Source organism: Panthera leo, chromosome B4, assembly GCF_018350215.1.
Source record: "Panthera leo isolate Ple1 chromosome B4, P.leo_Ple1_pat1.1, whole genome shotgun sequence".
In the NCBI taxonomy this organism is placed as follows: domain Eukaryota; kingdom Metazoa; phylum Chordata; class Mammalia; order Carnivora; family Felidae; genus Panthera; species Panthera leo.
Window position 1 is genome coordinate 37,884,737 of NC_056685.1, and position 22,785 is coordinate 37,907,521.

General features: G+C 56.4%; 1 protein-coding gene across 1 annotated transcript in view; it reads right to left on the reverse strand.

Annotated features, from left to right (window-relative positions):
* Positions 1-7,707: 7,707 nt before the first annotated feature.
* TSPAN11 (tetraspanin 11) overlaps positions 7,708-22,785 on the reverse strand; it is a 73,622-nt gene continuing 58,544 nt past the window's right edge. Inside the window, exons 5-8 of the mRNA XM_042945534.1 lie at positions 22,587-22,691; positions 19,568-19,726; positions 19,116-19,202; positions 7,708-12,442 (exon numbers count right to left, since the gene is read on the reverse strand). Coding sequence (XP_042801468.1) covers positions 12,383-12,442; positions 19,116-19,202; positions 19,568-19,726; positions 22,587-22,691 — 411 coding nt within the window. The 3' untranslated portion in view covers positions 7,708-12,382. The remainder of the gene's footprint in view (positions 12,443-19,115; positions 19,203-19,567; positions 19,727-22,586; positions 22,692-22,785) is intronic.

The following is a 22,785-nucleotide window of genomic DNA, read 5'->3' on the forward strand; positions in this document are numbered from 1 at the left end:
CAAGTCACGGTGTAGAAGCTGAACAGGCCGGGTGGGGTATCTGACTGCAGCAGGGGGGCCCTCAGGCTTTAAGCTGGTCTGAGTGTGTTTGCAGTTAAAAAACTAAAGTCAAGAATTCATGGGACTGAGCTTGCAGAGGCTGTCCACTGGCCGGCTAGGATCCAGTGCGCTTCCCCGACCCGGCCTCACGTGGGGCGGCTGCCTGTTCCCTGCACCGTTTGGCTCAATACCTTGATTTCTCACCAGGCCCACGTCTCCTCTCCAGCCTGCACTTGTCTGCTCCAAAAGCTGAGACCTGGCCACCCAGCCAGCAACTCCTGCACCCGCCAAAGTAAAATCAGGGGGGACCAGAAGTATGGAACTTTTGGTGTTCAGGAGTCACGATTTTGGGGGATGAGAAGTGGAGAGTAAGGTGGGCTCAATGAGTCAGGCAAGGACCCCCCCCCCCCCCACAGCCCACCCCACGACAGAAGTGAAGGTGCCCATGGCAAAGCTGGGAAGGTGGGTCCTTGGGGGGACAAAGGGGCCAGCACATGCTGGAGCCAAACTGCCTTCCTGGGTCCTCTGGTGCCATCTTCCTGGTGCGGGACTTCAACTGCCTCCCTGGGGACTCCCAGCTGCAGAGCACAGAACAGACATGCTACTGCGTCACTGCGGAGACGCGCTCCGCCAACGCGCGCTGGAGTCACACAGAAGGGACTGGGTGTGTAATGACCTTGGGGAGGATGGGGCGGGCTTGTTCATGCCTATCAATGCAATTTCAGTTTTTGTTCAAATCAGCAGCAAAAGCCCGACACCTTGGGGGGTGGGTGTGTGTAGCCTCCCTGGCAGTCTTAGTTTCTAGAGCTTCAGGGATGTCCTCTGGCCCTGGAGCCTCTCCCGCGGTCCCCCTCTCCCCACCAGCGCCCCCTCACCTGTCCGTTCACGGAGGCTTGTCCACAGTCCCTCAGACCGCCTTCCTGCCTCACCCTGTGCTTGGCCGCTTAGGCATTTGCTCGAGTCTCCTCTGGGGGAAGGCACGAGGGGTGGGGGTACTCTTCCAGACCCCTCGCCCTTCCTGCAGGGTGGATCCCACACATAGAAGGTCACGCCACATGGTGTCTGTGGCAGCCCAGTGTCTTCTCTGTTTCTCCCGACTGTGCTCCCACTGGGGCAGCACTAACTCGATGAGCTCCCTCACGTGTGACTTCCCTCGCCAAAATCAGCGTCAGTTTGGTCAGGTCTGATGCAGTTTCCAGATTCGACTTAGAAGGTCAGGTTCTGGAGACAGCTTCAAGGGGGTGCCGGCCGAGACTTGGCCTTTCCCTGCAGCCATCTTGCAGAGGTGGTGAGCGAGCAGGGACTGAGAACCACCCTTGGGGGGCTGCGGCAGGTGTTGGGGGACAGTCTCCACCCTCAGACCCCCGCTGGAGCACTGTCACCCCCTCCCCCGCACCAGCATGGGCCAGCACCTTGGGCTTTCATTCCAGAAAGGTTGCTGCCCCACCCCAGACCCTTGCGCAGATGTTCTGGTTTGACTTGGACCCGGGTGGCCGTCGCTCCTTGCTTTGGTGGCCCCAAAGCAGTCCAGGTAGATGGAAATGGCTGTGCCCTCCTCTGCAGCCCCCTGCCCACCCACACTGGTGGAGGTGCTAACTAGCAGGGACCTGGTGTAGGATGGGTGCCAGGTGCCTGAGTCCACCCTTTGTCCCTCCGCCCTTCTGCGACCGGCCTCTCCTGGTCCTGGTCTCCCCCTCACTCCTCTGCACCTCAGCGAGGCAGTGGTCCCGGCGGGTCCTGGCCTCCCTGCCCTGAACGGGCACCTGAGAGCCAGAGCCAGGGGCTCATGCGCACACCCTGCCCACCCCCGGGGAGCATGGGAGAGCAGGGACAGCACGCTTGTTGGTTTTAAATGCACTTTTCTGCTTGCAATGCCGTATCTGTGCGTTTCCTTCATCCTGGTCCTGGCTTTATCGAACACCATGTTTTTAGCATGTTTTTAAATAAAAACTGATAATGTGTCAAAAGCACAAACAGGTGGTCTCTTCGTGGTTTGTGTTCACTCTGCCATGACTTCTTGTAGTGGTTGGTGTGAGGGACACAGGACGGATCAGGCACTGGCTCTACCGTTTGTCTAGGACACCCCCACGGCAAGGACTTCATCTCCCCTCCTCGAGCCCAGGTCACAGGTCTGCTGGGGGAGGCGGGGCTCAGTCCCCTCTAGGGGTGCCCTTTGCCCAGTGACTGGATGCGGGCTTGGTCGGGAGCTAGTCTGAGAGGCCCGAGCTCTCTGTGTGAGGGGTCAACTCCCACCTCAGTACCTGTCGCTTCTCACACATGGCCAGTCTTGTGGAAAGGCCCAGAAGTGTGTTGGGGGAGGGGGAGGGAGTAAGTAATTCATGGCTTCCTGTAGGGACAGGGCTTAGGTACAGTCTCTCCCCGATCCCTCCGACGTTCTTAGTGGGCCTGACAGCTCTTCCAGGATGAGGGGACCTCATAGCATGACTTGGCCCAGGCTGTGGTCTCAGGGTGGCTCTGAGACAGCCTCAAACAGGGCACAGGAACACCAAGTCAGGATGAGAGGTCAGCAGGGAGGCAGGGGGCATTCAACACCATGTGAGCCCACGGACACTGTGCCCCTGGTCATGGAAGTCTCCCGGTGTCCTTGGCTGGGGTTCTGGTTTGTGGAGTTGGGCTCCCATGTCCTTGGCTGCCACAGTCATGGTGACAAGTTACAGGTGAGGAGCTCAGAGGTCATCCTCATCCGGGACCACATGTACGTGGAAATCGCTGCCAGTGTTCCGGGCTGGGGTGGGAACAAAGAGTGAATGTGCCATGTGGGCCCAGGAGCAGGAGGGGGCTTCTCCTTCCTCTTCAGGGCAGTGGCCGGGTCGGCAGGGTTGCCCCAGAACACCAAACTTTAGGACCCCATCCTGCAGCTGCTGTGTCCCAAAGCCCCCAGAGGTTTGCTGAGGATTGACCCTCTATCAAAGGTCCAGCTAGAATGTAGTCCCTAAAAATCCCCCACTAAGGAGATTTACCAGAAGGAACCCTGTGGCCGTGGAGCCAGGGGCTAGTCATGAACTAGGGGCGGTGACCCTCCAACATCCTCTGAGCACCAACCAAGTCAGAGGTGTGTGGGTGTAAGCCATTTCCTCTATGCCTACTGTGGTTCCAGCTCCTGCCCACCCACGAGGATGCTGGCCAGGTCCCTGTGCTGTCTGCTTCTGGGGAGCAGAGTGAAGTCCTCTGGATCACAGGACAATGGGATGCACTGACTGCTCAGCACTGGGCTCCAGTCAAATGAGCTAAATCCATGGAAAGCAGGCTGCCTGGCTGGGCAGGAGAGGAGACGTTCTTATCAGGACAGGGCTGGGCATTGCTTCTCCCCAGGGATGTCTAATGACTAGGCTAGAGCCATGGGTGGTGGGCTCCTCAGCCCCTGAGAGGGGGTGAATGAGATGACCCTGGGGGCGCTCCCCACCGCCCCGGCCGTGTGCTGTGGTGGGAGAGCTGCCTCTCCATCTTCACTCAGCAAAGGGCACACGAGAAAGATGGCTTGCCAGCAGCAGCACAGTGGGCTTGGTACGCATACGAGAGCTCCTTCAAAATGGCCACGACCAGGGCTTCCTGAGACAAGATGTTTATCCACCCAAAGACTTATTGGATGCTAACTTGTACAAGCACCTAGAGTATGTGGTGAAGGACCCAGACCAACCCCTGTGTTTACAGAGCCAGCAATCTGACAGGAACCGCAGAAGAGCAAACAGGATTGCAACTCAGTGCTGTGATCGTGATATTCACGGGTGAGAGACGTGCTGACCCCAACTTGGGGAGCCGATGTCACTGCTGAGAGTTAAAGACAGGAGTTAACCTGGCGAGGATTGGAAGGTGAGCCCTGGTGATGTCATTGGGGCCAGTGCACAGAGCAAGCGCGAAGGGGGGTCTGGAGAGAGCAGCAGCCACCAGATCACAAGATCCTAAGCCAGGTTAGAGCTTGAACTTGAAGCCAAGAGTGGTGGGAGCCCACTGACAGGCTTGAAGCCATGTGCGGCCGGCTCAGATCTGCCTTTGGGAAGGATCGCTTGGAGAGTGGTAAGGTGGGACAGGGTGGATGCTGGGACTTCAAAGAGGGGCTGCGTCAGTGACTTGAGAGGTGACTGAGCCCGCAGGGAAGCGTCAGTGGGAGGGAGAAAAACATCAGGTCTGAAAGACACACAGGAAAATTGAGAGACTTAGTGATTAACTAGATTTACTAGATTTACTTGGGGGGTGATGCTGGGGGGAGAGGAGCATTCGGGCCACTCATCCAACATGACGTCCCTCGCCCTGGACAGGTAGATGACTGCACCAAATGGAGGGTGTGTTTTCCAGGTTCCGTGCTCGTGTGCAAGCGGAGACCAGTGTGATATAATTAAATCTCTCCTTTGGTTTGCATTGAGCTCTGCAGCTTGCAAAATGCTCTCATATACATGATCTGGCTTCCTCCTGACCTCCACTATTTTATCGGCTGTCATGATGCCTGAACTTTCAATGTTAGGGATGTGCCACGTCTGGGTGCCACTTGTTTGGGAGCTGGAGGGTCTGAATTACTCATTCTGCATATGATACTGCTGTGAGCCCTGGGTAGTCACTGAACGTGTCTTGCTTTCCTCATCTGCAAGATGAGGACAATACCGATTTTACAGATTTGCTGCAAGGATTAAATAAAACCATGCATGTAAAGACCTCCAGCTTATTCCTAGACCAGGGTAAGTGCTTAGCAAGAAATGGGTCAAGTCTGGGTCCTCAGGAGTCCCCAAACTAGAGGTATAACCCCAAGGAAGAGCATCCCCCTGCTTGAAAGCTGGGGACACAGGAGAGTAATCGGGAAAGGGGAGTCGGTATATGGGGGCGGGTAGTGAGCCGTGGCGGGGGGCGGAGATGTGTGGGCTCAGTGGGCGAGCTTCCCTCATGCCTCCATTTTGCTCTGGGATGGCCCGGTTGCCGCATTCACTGCTCCACAGAAACAAGAGGGAAGTCAGATTAAATGAATGTCGTTTTGGACACGAAAATATTGGCATTGCAATGGTCCCTTCTAAAGCATTCGGCAAAGATGAGGAAGCTATTGATTTAGCCATCTCGTTTTTGCTGAGTTTAATGACAGCTGTGGAGATGGACTATTGTGTCTCCTTAAGCTAACAAAAATCGTAACGACACTCCACGGGGCACGCTTGGGCCAGTCTCTCCGAAGCTGCTTGCTGGACTCTCCCCTTTGTGGCCCTACAGACTGCCAGGCAGCTGAGAGCCAGCCAGGGCAAACCCACGGTGTCCCTTTGTTCAGAGGAGAGCGGGAAGCCGGCAGAGCAGGGCCACACTGTGGTCTGTGGCTCAGTCTGCTGGGTGGAGCCTGTTGGTCAGAGATTTTCCTTCTGGCGGCTACAGAGCTGTGAGATCTAGCCTAGCCCAGCATGCGGAGCAGGGCCGTTTCGACATGCGGACAAGGCGAGCCTGTGTCCTGGCATTAAATGGCATCAGGAAGCTCCTTGCCCTTTGCCCCAACTTGCCCCCAGTGAATTCCTGGGATCCCGACATATTCTCAATACATTTCTTCTCCCTGGAAGGGGACACCAGTTCCTGAAAGGACTCAGCCTTACAGCTTGGCAACTCCGGGAGACATGTTGAATTTGATCTCCTTCCCAGCTTGGGGATCTCTAACCCCCAATTAGGGATTCATGAGCCGCTTTCCATATTTTAGAAGGCCGGTAGAGATTGCCCGTGACCTCTTCAAGAGTGCCCAGACTGACGGGAACATAGCCCTGTTGGCTCTGGCCGGCCTGCGCATGTCCTCAGTGCAGTGATGCTGTTTGCACCTTGCTGATGGGAAGGGCCGGACTGAAGCTTTGCTCACCGCCCTCTTCACCCCTGGCCTGATCCAAAAGATCCCTCTGGGTCCCTTGCAGCTGCCTCTCCTTTGCGCCCAGTCCTCGCTCGACAGGGTTTCATCCCGGGACAGAAGGTGAAGGAAAAGGGAAGTAGGAGCTTCCATGTACTTGTTTTTAAGAAGAAGGTAAGTGGAATGATCCAGGATTTGGAGCCTGTGTCTCCTCCACCCCCACCAGCAGCCTCTCTATTCTCAGTTGGGGGGGGGGGGCGGAGTGGGAACCAGGGTCCCAGCTCAGAGCAGCCCACCTGGTGGCAACATGACAGCCTGGCACTGGGACTGACACGAGGCATTGGCACCTGCTGGGGAACAGTGGCAGCCGACAGGCCAGGCAGCAGCCACCAAGGACAGCTTCACACAGCTGCTCGATGCTGCCCACCTACCTGAGGCCCCAGTTGGCCACCAGAGCCATTTTATTTTTATTTTTGATGTTTATTCATTTTGGGAGAGCGGGCGAGCAGGGGAGGGGCAGAGAGAAGGAGAGAGAGAGAAAGAGAGAGAATCCCAAGGAGGATCCATGCTGTCAATGTAGAGCCTGATGAAGGGCTTGACCCACGAACCATGAGATCGTGACCTGAGCTGAAACCAAGAGTTGGACATTTGACTGAACCACGCAGGTGCTCCTACAGCCATTTCAGACAGCAGTTATACTCACCCATGGCACTCCTGTGTGCAGCAGGGAGGGGCGCCCGTCTGTTCCAGGCACGTTTGTGTGCTTGTGTACATGTGTACACACATTCATACTCATAGTGATGGTGGAGGTGAGATGTCTGGGTCCAACAAGATAGGAGACCTCGGATAGGCCCAAATGGTGCATTTCTCAACATCCAGGCCATCAGAGGGCTGCTGCTGTGATTGGTGAATGATCTCGACCAAAGGGGAGGGAGAGACACACGGGAGCTGGCCTGGGCTGCAGACTCCAACTGCTTAGATAGCAAGTGACAGGCCCCTTCCAGGTTCTCCCCAGGCGAGAGGCTCACTTCTAGTCTGCCTCCCCACCGCACCCCACTCCCGCCGTCTTGGGGTCCTCAGCGTCTGGCTTTCCCAGGTACTGTTCAGGCTCACTCACTGACCTGCCTCAAGTTCTCTAGACATAATAGTGAATGAAATCAAGTCAATGCATCAAAGCATTTACTTCCTTTTAGCTCCACGCTGGGCAACCTGATGCCCTCAGCTCCTCTGACTTGTAAGATTGAAGTCTTTCTGCATTTGGATGAAAAAGCATCCCACTATGGACTTGGAGATGGACAAATTAGTGAGATGGTCTAGGGGCCCAGGTAGCAGTAGGCGTGGTTGTCTTAGCTTCCAACACTCAGCTGGGGCCCAAGGGCCAGCCAGAGAGGGCCCCTCGCCCCTGACTTGTCACCACACCCGGCATCTGCTGCAGCCAGCATGGGGCGATACCGCGGCAGGATGTGCAGGCCGGAGGCTCACTGACAGAGGCTGCCGTCCATCGTGGTGAGTGGTGCGGGGATGCCGGCTGATGAAAGGCGGACAGCTTTAAGAGGAACGCGATTCAAGCTTGCTCATTTGAGCTTGGCTCTTGCCAAGGAGCCAATGGAGCCAGGAGCCAGTGGCACACACATGCAAGTGAGGTCAGTTCAAACAGAGGAAAGGTGGGAGCTGATAAAAGAAAGGTAAGCAGGACCCCAATCACTGTGGTCGAGTTTCCTAATAGGGCTCCTCCTTCCTCCCCTTCTCCCCGTGACTAATGTCTGCTTCCGCTTGTACGGTAGATTGAAACACATCTGATGAGCTACCTGGGATTTCCCTGCAGAGGAGGAAAAAAGCAACAGAAAGTAGTCCTAGATACAATTCCTTTATTATCATGCCACCCAGCATGTGAGGCCAGGCTGACGCTGAGGCTGGCTAAAGAGAGAGCATATTTACAACCAGGGCAACTTCTCTATAGGCGGGAGGTTAAGGCAACTTCTCTGTTTTTAGAATACTGTGATGATCCCATATCCATGGGCCAGCTGGTTCCAGAAACCCATTTGGCCTAATCCTGGGCTGCCTGGAATTCCTAGGGGCACTTGCACAGGGTGACTCGGGGGCATAAGCAGGAGAGGAAGGGGGCGCATGCGCTAAACTAGAAAGTGGGGGTGCTGAGAATGGAACCACACTCTCCCAAGGCACACAGAAGGCGGTGGGAAAGGGGGCTGGGAGCCTGATCTGTTTCCTTCTGGGAAGAGGACCCAGGCACCTGGTCTCCCGGCCGAGATAACAGACCCACCCAGAGGGCACTGCTGGAGAGGCATGTTTCTGGCCAGCTGGACAGCCTGAGGGGCTTCGGAACTCTGGGGGGGTTGTGGCACACACAGGAAGGTGGCAGAGTGTCCTTTGTGGCGTGGTCTAAAGCAGTGGTTCTCAAAGGGTGGTTCCAGGGCCGGCAGCACCAACAGCACCTGGGAACTCATTAGATGGCAAGTCCTTGGCCTCAACCCTGCAGATGTGGAGCTCAGGGGTGAAACTTGGCAGTCTGTTGGAAGGCCCTCCAGGTGGCCGGATGCTTCCTCAAGTTTGAGAACTGCTGGTTCAGACATATCACCAGCATCCTCGGGGATGTGAGCACCACACAGCAGTGACATGGAAGATGGGTTCTGTCCTTTGCTAGTCAACTGCCTTCCCCTCCCCCTCCCCTTCTCTCCCCAGGCCCGAAGTGGCCAGAAAGTAGCATTTTCAAGGCAGAAAGTGGGGTGGGTGGTGATGAAAGTGTTTCAATTCACTTTCCCCACCTCCAACCCCAGACATGGACCAGAGTGACAGATCCTAAGACTGAAACTGGCTGCAGAGCTCAAGAGTCCCAGGGGGCTCACTACCCTCACCCCCCCTCAGTGCTGCATTGGCCCCTCCAGGTCTAAGCACACAGGGTGAGCAGCCTGGTGAGATTTCAGGCCACCCCCTCCCTACGACAGCGACCACACTGTGCCAGCCCAGAGTCCCGCATTGACAACACAGGGGAGGCAAAGGTAGCATAAGGTGGTTAACATCACCACCCGGGGTGCCTCCCCCCTGCCCAGGGGGGCTCTGAGTGCATGAACCCTGAGGTTTCTCCCCTGGCCCCCAGTACGGAGCAGGGAGAGGGGTGTACCATGCCCTCATCAGCCCTCCACGGCCCCACACGTGATCTCCATATGGGCACCAGATTCCACACTGTTTGCGGTTTCTGATTGCTCAGGTCTGGTCTGCCCTCACTTGGTGTCAGCGTTGGCACCTGAGGTGATAGGCTGGCTGTTCCCCTGAGCGACGGTTCCCCAGGGCTCCTGCCTGCTGCCTGAGCCACTCCGCCAGGAGGGCCTGGCTGTCAGTCTGAAGGGAGCCACACTGCTCTGCTGATTGCAAATGTCCAGGGTGCGCTGGGCCGGGGCTGGATGGATGGTTCCATCCAGTCTGGGAGGGGTTTCCAGGCTGTGACTGTTAGTGCCCCCGAGGGACGTGCTGTTCCTGCACGGCAGCCTGACAGCTTACTGCAGAGATGGGGAGCCGCAGGATGCTGAGGAGAGGGGGCTCCCAGACCGGCTCCCCTTACTTCTACCCGGCTGGGGGTGGCATGTCGACAACCACTGCTACTGACTGGCCAACCTCTTAATTTCTCCGAGCCTTAATTTCATCATCTGCAGAGTGGGGGGAATAGTGCCTTCCCGTTGTGATCACCAGGAGAGAAAGCACTTACACAACTAACACACGCTAAGCACACAGTAGGCCTTCAGTAACCACAAGGCCCTGGACGCTCCCCCATGGCGAGGCTGGAGGGGCCCCTGGGGTCGGGGCAAGGCTGGTGGGAGAGGTAGGGAGAAGAAAAGGGTGGTCACAAACATTTTAAACAAGACTTCATCTCCTCACCAAACACTGAGTTTCATTCTTGCCTCCCCCAACACAGGTCATCCGGAGAGTGGGGGACATGCCGTGCTCTGGGGTTGTCCACCCTTGCGTGCTGCGGGAGGGAAGGCCGAGGTTGTGGGGACTCAGGTTGTGTGCATCCCAGCATCTGCCATGTTCTGACCTTTACAAAATGCTGGCTTCTTTTCTGGGTCCCAGTGTGTAGGGGCCTTTTGCTCACACAGGACTGAGGACAGCTTTCAACAGTCATGGCTCACTCTCTCTGTGTCTCTAAGCAGGGCCCTGGGGGCAGTCATCCTGGGCGCAGATCTGTGTCCTTTCAGGTGTGGTGGGCACACCTCACTGGGGACAGCATCCTTGGCTCCAGACCCCAGCCCTTTGTATGCCCTGAGCAGGGAGCCTGTCACATCCTGGGCCTCAGTTCCCTCTAACCCTCACCCCTCCCAAGCTGTGAGCATGAGCTAGCTGGTCACCATTCCCCAAAGCTCTGGGTCATTCTCTCTCTGTAGCTTGGTCCTTCCATCCTCCAGCTACCCTCTGGGTGGGCAGGTGCCCAGGGTGGAATCACCTGCCCTTAGCCTAGGACAGCCTAACCCACCTCGGGGGGCAGGGACAGACAACAAGGTGTGCAAGCGATCCCGCCCATACCCCTGTCCCCGTCTCCACAAGCCCAGCTGACCTCAGTAAAGAGTGCAGGGACTCCGCCAGGGGCTGACATGTCCCACAGGACACAGCACCTCCCCGCGCATCACTGCCTGCCCAGGAGGAACTCTCTCTCTCAGCCCTTACTTGGTAACACCTGGCAGCCTGCGCCCAGCTGCACACAGCTTGGGAGTCATTTTTCAACTGTCCGCACGAGTCCCAGGAAGCTGGAGGGCAGCAAAGCTAGTCACAGCGCAATTTCTTCCAGCCTTGGTGCAGTCTGGGATTGCTGGAAAGTTGGTATCCTGTTAATGAACTTGTATCAGCAGCCCCAGGACCCTGAGGGTGGAGGAGAGAAGCCACAAGAAGATTCCCCAGGATAGGGGAGGCAATCTGCCCCCGGAACCTGGTCTTCCCTCTGTGCATGTGGGGAATCCCTGTTCTGGGCAAGTACGGTTTCTGTACAGTTGAGGGCTGTGTTTAGGGACAGCAGTGAGCTGTGTATGGGAGGGAGAACACCCTTCACCCAGGACTCCCCAGGTCACCAAGAACTGAGCTCATCAGACTGGGGCCTAGAATGAGTTAGGAGGTAAGGTGTGACCTTTCTTGCCCTTGATCTTGGCAACAAGGGGCCACTCTCTCATGGTGGGATGTAAGAGGGTCCCCAGCACGGGAAGCACGGCACCTGGAAGGTGGGAAGCCACGTGTGGGGTCCTCTCGCTACAAGTTACCCACTTGTAATAGCTATTTGGAGGGGGAGGGTCTCGTCTCCATGGCTGTCTTACAAGTTGACACCTGTTCTTTGGAAAACTGCCAGCATCTATAGTCTGCATTTTCTAGGATTTTCTTTCTGTTCTGTTCTCCCTTAGTATTTGAGAAAATTCTTCCTGAAAATTCCCTGCCTGATTCAGAGACGCAAGATAGAACCAAAAGAAGCCACTATATTCACTCTGGGAAGCAGAGCGAGGGCTCCTGGAGGCAGAATGGTGGTGGCCATATGTGGTTGGGGATTGTGGGCCCAGGAAAAATGGGGTTCCAGGCACAGCACCCTTCTACTCAGAGCTGTACCTTCTCAGTGGCTCCAACTTTGCAGGGTCTGTGATTTGGCCTAATCAGGAAGGATTTTTACTCCCACTGACATGAAGGGCTGGAGATCATTTAAAAAACCTGGCATTCCAGAGAATCAGGCCCTAGAGGGGGCCTGAGGGTCATTTACTGTAGACTGGAGACCCCTGAGGGTCATTTACTGTAGACTGGAGCTCCAGGCCATGGTCTTCTGGGGTACCTCTCCCAGGGAAGGTTTCTAGGCTGGATGCAAGGTCCTGGTGCAGCATGTGCCGGTGTAGCCACTTTACCTGCCTTCCTCCCTACCTTGGTGGCCCCACCAGCCTGCTGCTGCCCAACCCCAGTTCCGGGACCTCACCTCAGGCCTTTCTGCTGCCAGACCCTGCGGGAAGGAACCAGACCCCAGACTGCCGGGGTACTCCCAGGTGAGGAGGTGTGGGGGCGGGCAGATCAAAGGGCTGGAACTTCTGGGGGCAGAGCCAACCCTAACTGCTTCCATCCCCCCGCCGGTAAGCACTTCCCCGTGGGTAGAGAAAAACACACCAAGCAGAGACAAGAAGAGGGGTGCTCAGCACCAGTGGGGAGATCATGTGCCCCATGCAGGCATCCCAGGGGGGCTTTCAGACCTTCATTCTAGGTTCTGGAGCTGGGAGGGAGTGGAGGGTCTGATTATCACCCTCCTGTCATCCACAGGATCCCCAGGCCTGGTGAGGGGTGCTGGTTGTTGTTTCCACACAGGATGGGTCCCCCCTGCCTGGGTGGGAATCACAGGAGCCATAGTCTTGGGCACTTGGTGGATCCAAAGGGGCTGGAAAGAGTAGGGGGAGTTTCTGGGAGTTTCTAGGTGAGCTGGTGCTGACTCTGCAGGCCTGGAAGATGGGATTTGGGCACCTGTCCTTGTGAGGGGCAGTCGGAGGGGAACGCGGTCGGCCGTTAGTAAAAATGCAGCTGGAGCCTCCGGTGCAAGCAACAGGTGAGAACCATCCCGCAGATCTGCCAGGTGGAGAGAGCAGAAGAGCAAAGAGAAATCAGAACCCCATGAAGCTGCTCTCCCGCAGTGCCCTGTAGCAGGCTTCTCCCTCTTGGGCACACACATGGGGACCTGGATAAAGGGCAGATTCCAACTCAGGAGGTCTGGGGTGGGGCCCGAGATTCTGCTTTCTAACAAGCAGTGCACTGCTGGTCTGCGGTCCTAGATCTCCAGAGATGGCCCGATTTCATCAGATCCTGAGCCACAGTAGTTCCACTCCCTTGTTGCTGTCTGTCTGCGTCTCGCTGCTCTCAGACTCCAGAGTAAAACCAAGGTTCATAGTTGATTCACTGGCTGATGTACAGAAGCCACTGGGGAAACTGAGGCCTTGAAAGGAGCACCTGGAGCTGTCTCCAACTTGTCCTGTAAGTTAGCTGGGAATGAAGCACCAGACTCAGGCCCTAGGAGCCTGCCTAATAGCCTCTCTGTCACACCCACTAGCTGAACGAGAAGAGCATCCTGCCCAGAGCAGGGCAGTACTGGGCAATCGCTGTCCCCCTGGGGGGCCTCACTTTTCCAATCTCTAAAATACAGGACAAGATGTGGATGTGTCAGACCCCGGAGACCCATGCCTGTGATCTTTCCATGGTAATGATGCCGTTGGATCCAGACTCCCCACCCACAGGAAAGAGGGCGCTGCTAGGGCAGCCCCATGAATGTCCTGTGGCACATGGGCGAAGGTGGATCTCCCCGAAGATAGGGAACAATGCCCCATCATTGACAAATTTCCCCAATAGCTGCTGCTGGCCTGATCTTGCTAGAGCCCCTCTGGATGCACCCGGAGCTCTGACCAGTGGGAGGAGGGCAGGCTGATGAAGACGCTCATGGGCTAGCAGGCATTTGGTTTCTCTTTGCAAGGCTAGCTGGCCTAAGGTGGCAGAGGATGAGCCCTTCTTCTTCCCCCCTCCTCTCTCATCTCCACCCCTACATGGGAGGAGGGCAGAACCCCGTGAGTGCAGCTTTCAGACTTGGTACCGAGAGCAGTGCCGATCTCCTTCCCGACTCAGTGCCACAAGCTGAAGGCAGCTTGAGAGGTTATCTTGTCTCCCACTGGCTTTAAGCAGGTGCCATCGCAGCCTTTCCAGCCAGGTGTCGTGCAGCACCCTCTCTTCCCCATCCCCACGTCGTGGTTTGATGGCTAACGTGTGGGGTCATCTGGATCTTTCTGATTCTTTCTGCGGGGGTGGGGGGGGGGAAGGCCAGATGGGAAGAGCTGGGCCAGCACGGACTTGAAGCCACATCTACAGTGGACAGTTTGTGCTGGGGGACCGGGAGGGCAGAGCTTGCCCGTAACTGCACTTCTGTAGAAGATGTGTGTTCCCACCAGGGAGCCTCCCGGGGAAGGCAGGGTGCATGTCCGCACACACGCCCCCACCTTGACACATGCAGAGGGGCTAAGGATGCACTCACAACATGTCTACACAGGTCTGCACACATGTGCACGTACACGTGCGCACACACAAGCACCTTGATTCATGCAGAGGAGCAGTGGAAGCTATCGGATCCCTGGTACCGCCGGCTCCTTCCTGATGGAGGATGTGGACGAATCAGCACCCACAGCTTTGCGTGGCCAGCACGGGGTGAGCAGAGGAAACACGTGGTAATGAGTGCAGGAGCAGGAATGGAGGAGGATGCGTGGAGATGGCTGCGGGGGCGCCCAGCTTGTGTGGGGGCCTGGCTGTGTGGTGCATGGCGCCCTCTTCTGGCAGCCTGCCTAGGTACAGCATTTGCCACATGGGGCTGTTTACAACAAGGAGGTGGCATGGTTTCAGCTGCTTTTGAGGTTTTTGGGCCAGGACTTGATTGTCACCAAGAGAACCAAGGAAGGGCCAGGGAGGCCCCAGGAAGCCAATCCAATGTAATCTTTCAGTTTCCCTTTTACTGACCTGCAGATCCCAATCTCTGCTGTTGTGTGAGTTTTCTGGGTTCTGCAACATGTTTCCATCTACAGGACGGGAATGTTGGGACAGAAGTAGGAATGGGGTAGTTTCTGTTTGGGGCTGTGTGATCCTGGGCACAGATATAACCCTCTCTGAGTCTCAAATCTCAATAGGGAAACCTCTAATCTGTTCACTGCTTGGTAGCCTTCCCTGGAGACAGTCTTTAAAAACCAGGACGACAGGACCAACATCAGGGTTCCCATCCCCTCCTGCATCCTGAGGCTTTGACAGGCCAGGTCGTAGCTCCCCAGAGCCCTCAGGATAAAGCCCTCCCTCCACTGCAGCAGGCCAGGGCTCTGCCAATTCAATTCTCTCGCCCTGTCACTCTTTCCCCTCTTGCTTTTTCCCACCAAACTCCTTCAAGATTTAATTATATATCACTTACTCCAGGAAGCCTTCTGTGACTGCCCTGACAGGTTAGGGCCTCTTACATGCTCCCCCGAGCCCCAAGTCTCACACTTGCACAGTGCCTCTGATGGCATGTGACAACCCATGTTCTACGTGCCTCCTGCCTCGAGTGAAAGCTTCCTGGGAGAAGGGACCACATCCTGCCCACTGGTGTGGCCCCAGCACTGGCCATAGCACCTGGCACCTGGCACCTAGAGGCTCTCATTACAAAACTAACAATGAATGCTCACTCTGCATGGCTTCTGGGTGGGAGACTCCCAGAGTCTGTGTGTGAGCAGGGCAGTAGGAAAAGGGGGCAGAGCCACTATGTCCTTCCTGGGTAGAAGTTTCTCTGCCAGAGTTACCTCAAGGTGGAGTGCCTCCAGAGTCCACCCAAAAGGGGAAGCTGGTGTACAACAGAGAGACCTGGAGTTGGGGTCCTGGCTGGCTCTGCCACGGTGGCCATGTGACTGTTAGCAAGTGACCATGTCGCTGGGCTTGGTGTCTTCAGGTATATGTGAAAGGGGTGGGCCCAGTGTTCTCTATCCTAGGTGCACATGTGAATCACCTGGGGAGCTTGAAAAAACACCCAGGCACAGGACTCGTCCCATCTATCTGAGCCTGAATCCTTGGCATGGGGCCCAAGCAAGGGTACTTTTCAAATCTGATTGTCATGTGCAGCCGGGGCTGATGGTTATCCACTAGATAACCGGTAAGGTCCTTCCAGAAAGAAGAGTCTGATTTGGAGGTAACTCCAGACCCCAATTATCCCTGTCAGGTCTGAAAACCAGAGCAGTGATGGCCACATGCCCACGTGGACAGAAGGGCCCTACAGGGTCTTGCTGAAAGGAACAGGTGCATGCAGCAGCGGGGCAGGGACCTGCAGCCCATCACATGCGGGTCTCCCCACTTCAGGGTCCCTGCCAGCCCCCAACCTCTGCCCCGACCTGCAGCCACAGACAGCTTCGTGCTTCACAGGGACCACTGCTGGAAGATTCCAATTGTTAGCAAGTTCTCCAGCCTGTCTCCTTGTAAATTCTACCTGTTGTTCCTGTCTGTCCTCCGGTCCCTCCCAGGAATGTGCCCTCCCCCACCTGCCTGCCTTTGGGTGGTTAAGGACTGTGATGGTGCCATCTTCTCCCTGGCCCTTGACCTTTCCCACATCTGACTTCCAGGTGCCCTGTGGCTCTTGTCGTTCATGTGGGCCAGTGTTCTCAGCCAGGCTGCACACTGGACCCACCAGAGAGCTTCACAAGTATGCTGGTACCTGGGTGCCAGCCCCAGACAAAGTGATTTAATTGTGCTGGGGTGCAGCCGGGGCCTTGGGCAGTTTTAAAACTCCCCAGGTGGTCCCCATGTGCAGCCCAGGTTGAGGCCTGTGGCCGTGGAGGCTCTGTGGAGATCCTGTCTCCCCCCAGCCCGCTACGATCTAAGCATGTCAGCCCTGGTCCACACATCCACGGGGCAACAAGTGACAGGTTGCCAAATGGCTGGAATCGGGGTTTGTTATGTTTGTCACATCCTCTGCTTGGTGTTCACAGTATGCACAAGACATGCCTTAACATTCTAGAATATGGTGGCACAGGAGTCACACTGAGGCTGGGTTCTTACTAAAATTCATGGAACCTTAGAGCCCCAACTCCTGCTTCAACCACAGCAGCACCACCTCATGCTTGTTTAATACTGTGGGCTCCTACGTGAGATTCCCATGGGTTATAGAATTCTGCCACTTAAAGGAAGGCTCAACAATGTCCATCTCCTCCGTTCTATAGGGAAGGAAGCCAAGGCTCAGGGAGGGAACATGACTTCCTCAGGATCACATAAGAAGAGGAGAGGTCCTCTGACTTCATAGCAAGGTCTTCTCTAGTCCTGGGGACTAGGGAAACATGAGCCACCACCTTGGCCTTTTATCTCCTGAGCCTTGGGAGTCTCTGAAGTGCCAGGCTGGGCGTGTGTGGGGATACCTACACTGGTGGAGGGTGACTGTGAGCTTAGGGACACGACTGGTGTGAGCCCTTCAAGGCTGGTGGCCAACCGGGACTTGGGCAGCTTAGTTCCAGCATTGGCCAGCAGAGGGGGCTGTAACCGAGGCTTGGCTGCTGCAGGACCGGCTTCAGCCAGAGTCAGGGGAGAATCTGGGCTATGGATGGGGGTCCACAGTGGTGGCTGGGTGAAGCTCTCTCTGAGGGACACTTGGCGCCATTCCACAAAGAGCCCTGGAGGACCGAGACTTCACGGTCGGGGATGTTTACAAGGAGAAAGCCCCTCTGCAGCGGGCAGGCACCCTCCTGACAACATGGCCTCCCAGCAGTACTTTCACAGGGTACTTGTTTCACCTTGACCTTGGGCTTGGGGCACTGGCAGACCCACTCCCTGCTCTAGGCCTCACTGCCCCTGTCTTCAGCTTCTCCAGGCTCCCACAGCCAGAGAGACCAGGAGGAAATGGATGGGGAGTGTGGCCCTGGCCTGGTCAGTGTCCATGCACAGCAGGCCCCCTCAGCACCTGAAGGAGACAGCAGGTTTCTGGAAACTTCAGTTGGCGCTGGAGCACAGAGCAGCCCCTTCCTCATTTCCCACTGGGGTATGTGGGACAGAAGGCCTGCCTTGGGGTCCTGCAAAAGAGGGGCTCTGCTTAATGCCCCCTGGGGCTCCCGGCCTGCATGCTAACTATGGAGATGAAGGGGGAGCTGCTCTGGCCAGGAAACAATGAGGGCTTTTTTGAGAGACAATGTGCCCAGGTGGAGATGATAAAAATAATGATGGTACCATTTATTGAACACCTGCTATCTGCTCATCAGTGACAAGTGATTTACATATATATTGCTAATCCTCTCACCAAACTAGGTATAATTAGCCCCATTTTACAAACAAGGAACTGAGGCTCAGAGATGAAATAACCAGCCTGAGGTTGCCTGGTCCCCCCCCTCCTCCAGAGTGTCGAGCCCAGTGGAGGAGGCTGCAGCTAGGTCCTCTGAACGCACAGACTGATGTGGGCAGGGAGAGCGGTGATCTGGAAGGAACCCCACACTGGCAGCCTCCCTGAGCCAGCTGCTGATACCAGCCCCTGCTTTGCTTTCCAAAGAAATCTGTGTTGGCGGTTGGGGAGGTGTGGGGTGAGGGGAGGGGGCTGGCAAAAGCAAATGACCAAGAGCCAGGAGACCTGGGTGCCACTTCAGTATGTGACACCCTGGGTAAGTCTTTTCTCTGGGTCTCAACTTTCTGATCTGTAAAATGGGAGCACACTTACTACCTCACCTGGCCCAGGTCTCAGGTTGTGGTGGGGATCTAATGATAGAAAGCACCTGAAACCACTCTGAAGTCTACAGATGGCTGGATAACAACCACTTCCACTGACTTGAGGCCTTCACCTGTGCCCGGCACAGTGAGTGTGTCACACTCATCACCTCACTCTTCTCTAGACCTTATGTGGTTCGGGAAATAAGCCACATTTTGTGGTCGGAGAAGCTGCGGGCAGGGCTGTAACTGCACTAAGTCATACAGGAGCAGAGGAAGGGTTCGATCCAGGTCCTCTGAGGTCCCAGCCTCTCACCCCTTTCCTCATCAGTGCAGGTGGTCCCGGGGGTGGGAAGGGTGGGGCAGTGCTGAGCTCCCTCTAGAACCTGCTGGGCCGAAGCAGAGTGCCAGGCGAGGTGGGTGTGCAGGGCCACTGCCCCTGTATCTGCCCCAGCCTGAGGGTGCCCTCCTGACTCCTCTGTATGGACCTTTGACTAAAACAGATCTGAGAGTGACACTGACTTCCTGGGTGGCAGCAGAGGGAGGGGTGGAACAGTGAAACTGAGCAAAAGACATCGCTCAAAGAGCTGGGAGTACACAGGGAGTGCACATCCACGGGCATGTGTGTGTGCACACACACACACAGGAATGGGTACTTGTACATGCACACACATATACACACATGCACAAGCACACCTAAACGCACGTACATGCATACAACCCCATATACACATAGATGCATGCGGGTAATCCATGTGCACACACACACACCCACGTGCACACACAGAGGGTGCATGCACATACCTGAGCCCACACTCACACTCCTCCCAGGTCTCTTACAAGTTCAAGTTGTCCCCCAGGCCCCCAGGCATTTTCCTTCATCTTTTCTGGGGAAGAGAGTGACCATGTGATTCATTCCTGGCTGCCAAGGGCAAGTGGCGAGAAGAGGAGGGGAGGAGAGGGCAGGACAGGGCGTGGGTGTGCAGAGGGTCAGTGATTTGTGATCTCTGCCGATGGGAGAGGGGTTCAGAACTCTTCCAAACAACCCCCTCTCCTAATCCGTGCTCCAACTCACCTGCAGACAGGCCACCCCGATGCCCACTGCCCCCATGAGCAGCAGGTGGTCAGCCAGGAACTGCTCCAGCTTGCTGACGCAGCCTCCCTGTAAGGTAACGGTAGGTCACGCAGGCCGGCGTGAAGTAGGCGAGGCTGCGGAGGGAAGGGCTGGCCGGTGCTGCATCCACCCCGCTGAGGGCGGGCCAGAGGTTTAATGGGCCTGCTCCAGCCTTTCAACTGCCCACAGGCTTCTCGGGTGATTCAGGGGCATGCCATGATGTCTCAGAACCTCCCACCAGCAGGTGCTTGTCCCCAAGCTGCTTCGTGGAGACCACTGACAGCTCTGTGCGGTCTCATGGCCAATGAGAAAGCATGTTCTGCTTCTCCCCGCCCCTCTGCCTGAGCCTCCCATTTGGGGTGGGGTGGGGTGGGGTGTGCTCTGCATGCCTCAGCTGGAGCTTGGGCGCTCACCTCCACCTTGTAGATGTTGGAGGGATGGGCCCGCTGCCCACAGCGGGCCACCACCGTCTTGCAGCAGCTGTCCGGCACCCGGCGGCCCTCGGCCTCCTGAGACAGGATGTATGCGCTGTGCTGCCAGTCGGCGGAGCTGTTACTTCCACAGCACTTGAACTAGAGGGACAGAAGGAGGCTGGAGGTGAAGACCTGGCAGGAGGCTCCTCTGGTCCCTCCGTGTCAGGGCTGCAGGACTCGTTATTCAAATACTAACTCAAGCACAAATAGGGATTTGTTCTCCCTGCGAATTTTCCCCTTTGCCTGTTTTGAGCAGGGAGCTGGGCTTTTGGGGACCCTTCTCTCCAGGAAGGTGCAGAAGCTGGCTGCAAGACACCTTATGGCTACCTTCTATCCATGCAAGTCCTTTAAGGAGATTACGCTGGGCATCCTGACAGCAGGGAGAGTCTCTGAGAAGACGGGTGGGGAGATAGATGGAGGTGGGTCCCCGAGAGAGTGGGGCTGTATACCCCCGGGGAGAGCTCACACCACACGGGAGTGTTTTCCTGGTCACCCAGCGAGGCAGGACCTCAGGAACAGGGACCCAGCCTTGCCAGAGGTTCCTGGACCCTCGTTCAGACCCTGAAGCCTCAGAGCCCAGAGACCTGCAGGGAGGGACACAGAGAGTGTCCCAGAGCCACAGTGTGGGCAGATCAGTGTTGACCAGGGGGTGGAGTTGGCGCTGGGTAAGACCTGGGTCATCTGTGCCACTCCAGAGCAGGAAAGCACCAACCCAGGTCTCCAGTGATGCAGACACAACAGGACACTGGTTCTCTCTTGCCCTTGAGTTGAGGGACTGAGAATCCAAGTCCCCGTGTGAGCCACACAGGCAGCGGTTTTGAGACTGTTTCTGGTGTGTGGAGGTGCAGGCTGGGTGGGAGGTACGTTCAGTACAGTTAACAGGTGTTTGATAGGCACCTACTATGTGCCAGGAGTGAAGCTAGCACTGGGCTCACACATGAGTAGTATGGTTCCTGGTTTTCTGAAGCTTCTCAGTGACTACAGCTTAGTAGGGGAGACATCGGGAGCTGTGTGGAGCTCAGAGGAGGAAGGGGCTAGTGGAAAGGTCCCACAAGGAAGAGGAGGAGGCAGGAGGCAGGCAGAACAGAACAGCACATGGAGCCAGGAACAGCACAGTGTGTGCTAGGTGTCATGTGGGATTATACTGCGGTGTGTCCCCGGGCAGGTTATCTAGCCTCTCTGGGCTTCAGTTATGTCACGTGTAAATGGGGCTCAGGAAGCCCCTCCACACCGCTCTGTGTGAAGACGGCAAGAGGCAATTCTGTGAAGCCCTGAGAAGCGAGCCCTGCCGGGGTGAGCAGTTAGTGACACCCTCTATGCTATGATCGTTTTGTGAATGCAGGCATGTGGGTGTCATTTACATACTGGGGTGCAGCCCGCAGCCCAGATGCTGGCCTTGGCCTGAAGCCACTGCCTTCTCAGGGCTGCTTCCTCACACCTAGGATGCGGGCCTGGGCCCAGGCCCTGGGCCAGGGCCTCGTGCCCCTCTGGTTCTAACCGTTGCTGGCATGTGTGAGGTCGTGCCCACATGCTCAGGTGCCCATGGAGGAGGCCTGGGACAGTGACAGATAGTGGCTCCCAGCTGTGCCCTTTCTCATGCTGTTCCCTACTCTCTCACTGCCCCTCCCATCCTCTCTAACTAGGCAAACCCAGGCCCTCCTTCCTGCTTCCCCCCTTGGCCTTCCCAGCTCTGTTCTCCACTCAGAGGGTCCTCCCAGCCTAGCACTGACTGCGTGTGTTGGGCTCCCCAACTAAGGCCCCGAGGGCAGGGATTCAGGCTCAGTGCTCCATGTGGGAGGCCCTAAAAATGCAGACTGAGCTTTGGGCTGACCAGCAGGGTATGTGTGGGCTAAGCGTGTGGGTGTGGATGTGTGTACGTATGTGTACACGAGTGCCCTCAGCCACTATCGCAGAGCACAAGAGACCCCTCTGCACAGAGCCTACTGGGATCCAAGCCAGTCTTGGGGAGACGGAGAAGGTGCCTCCCCAGCTGAGCTAAGATGCTAACCTCTACTCCACTCACTGGCCTGGTATTCCTGGCAGAAAGACCAAGGCCTCAGGCCGAGGGTGGGGTCTGTAGATACAGGATAGAGCAGAGACCACAGGCTAAGGTGGCAGGGAGAAGGGGGACCAGAGTGGGCCGGTAGAGTTTCCTCAAATTTTCAGACGTGAAACCATCAGGATCCTGGAGTCACACTGTTCGACAGAACTTTCTGCAATGATGGAAATGCTTTATATCTGTCCTGTGCAATTCGGTGGCATCTATGGCTATTGGGCACTGGAATGTGGCTAGTGACTGAGGAACTGAATTTTGTAATGTAAATTTAACTAGCTGCACATGGCTAGTGGCTACCATACTGCACAGGGCAGGTCTGGGGGCCATTTGTCCCTTCCCTACTTCTGGCAGGACCACGGGCCTCACTGAAGGGGTCTGCTGAGCCTCTTCTTGGAGGGACCACCTTTTTGTCCCCCAGCGTTCCGCCCCACGGCTCACAACTGGGAAGTTCTTGCAGCAGTCTGGCTGAAATAGCTCTGCCTGTTACAGTTCACTCATACGGGACCTCAGCTGTCAGCCCCCAGAGGAGGAAGAAGACAGCCCTGCTGATGGAAGGAGCCCAGATCCCGGCCAGGAGAGAAGTTCTTCTCCTGATGCAGCCAGCTTCCTTCCCGCAAGGGCCCTAGGGGTGGGACCTGGAGGAGGCAGTCAAGGGGGCCGTGGTGGGGCCAGGGCACAGGAGGAAGAAGGAAAGGGCCAGGATTCAACTTGCCCTTTTCATGGTGGCGGGGACTTCCGCATACGCGATGGTACTGAATGATCAACACGCGCAGTGAGGCTTCGTTTTGGAGGCAAATGAAGCTCAGAGAAGGTAAGTAACCTGTCCTGGGTTACACAGACAGGAAGGGACAGAGTCGGAATTTGAATCTGCTTGGCCTTCAAGCCCAGGGGGCGGGTGCTTACATCCTGCTGGAGACGGTCTACTGAGGTTGTGATGTCCGCGGCTCCCGGCTGCCTGTAGTTCTCAGCCAGCGTCCGGGTCAAGTGCTGTTTCAGTTCATCACTGAGCTGGAGAGAGTGGAGAGGGAAGGTGGCATCAGCAGAACCACTCACCCTGGCCTCGTTCTCCAGGCCCGCTCCAAAGCCAGGCCAGCTAGCCTCG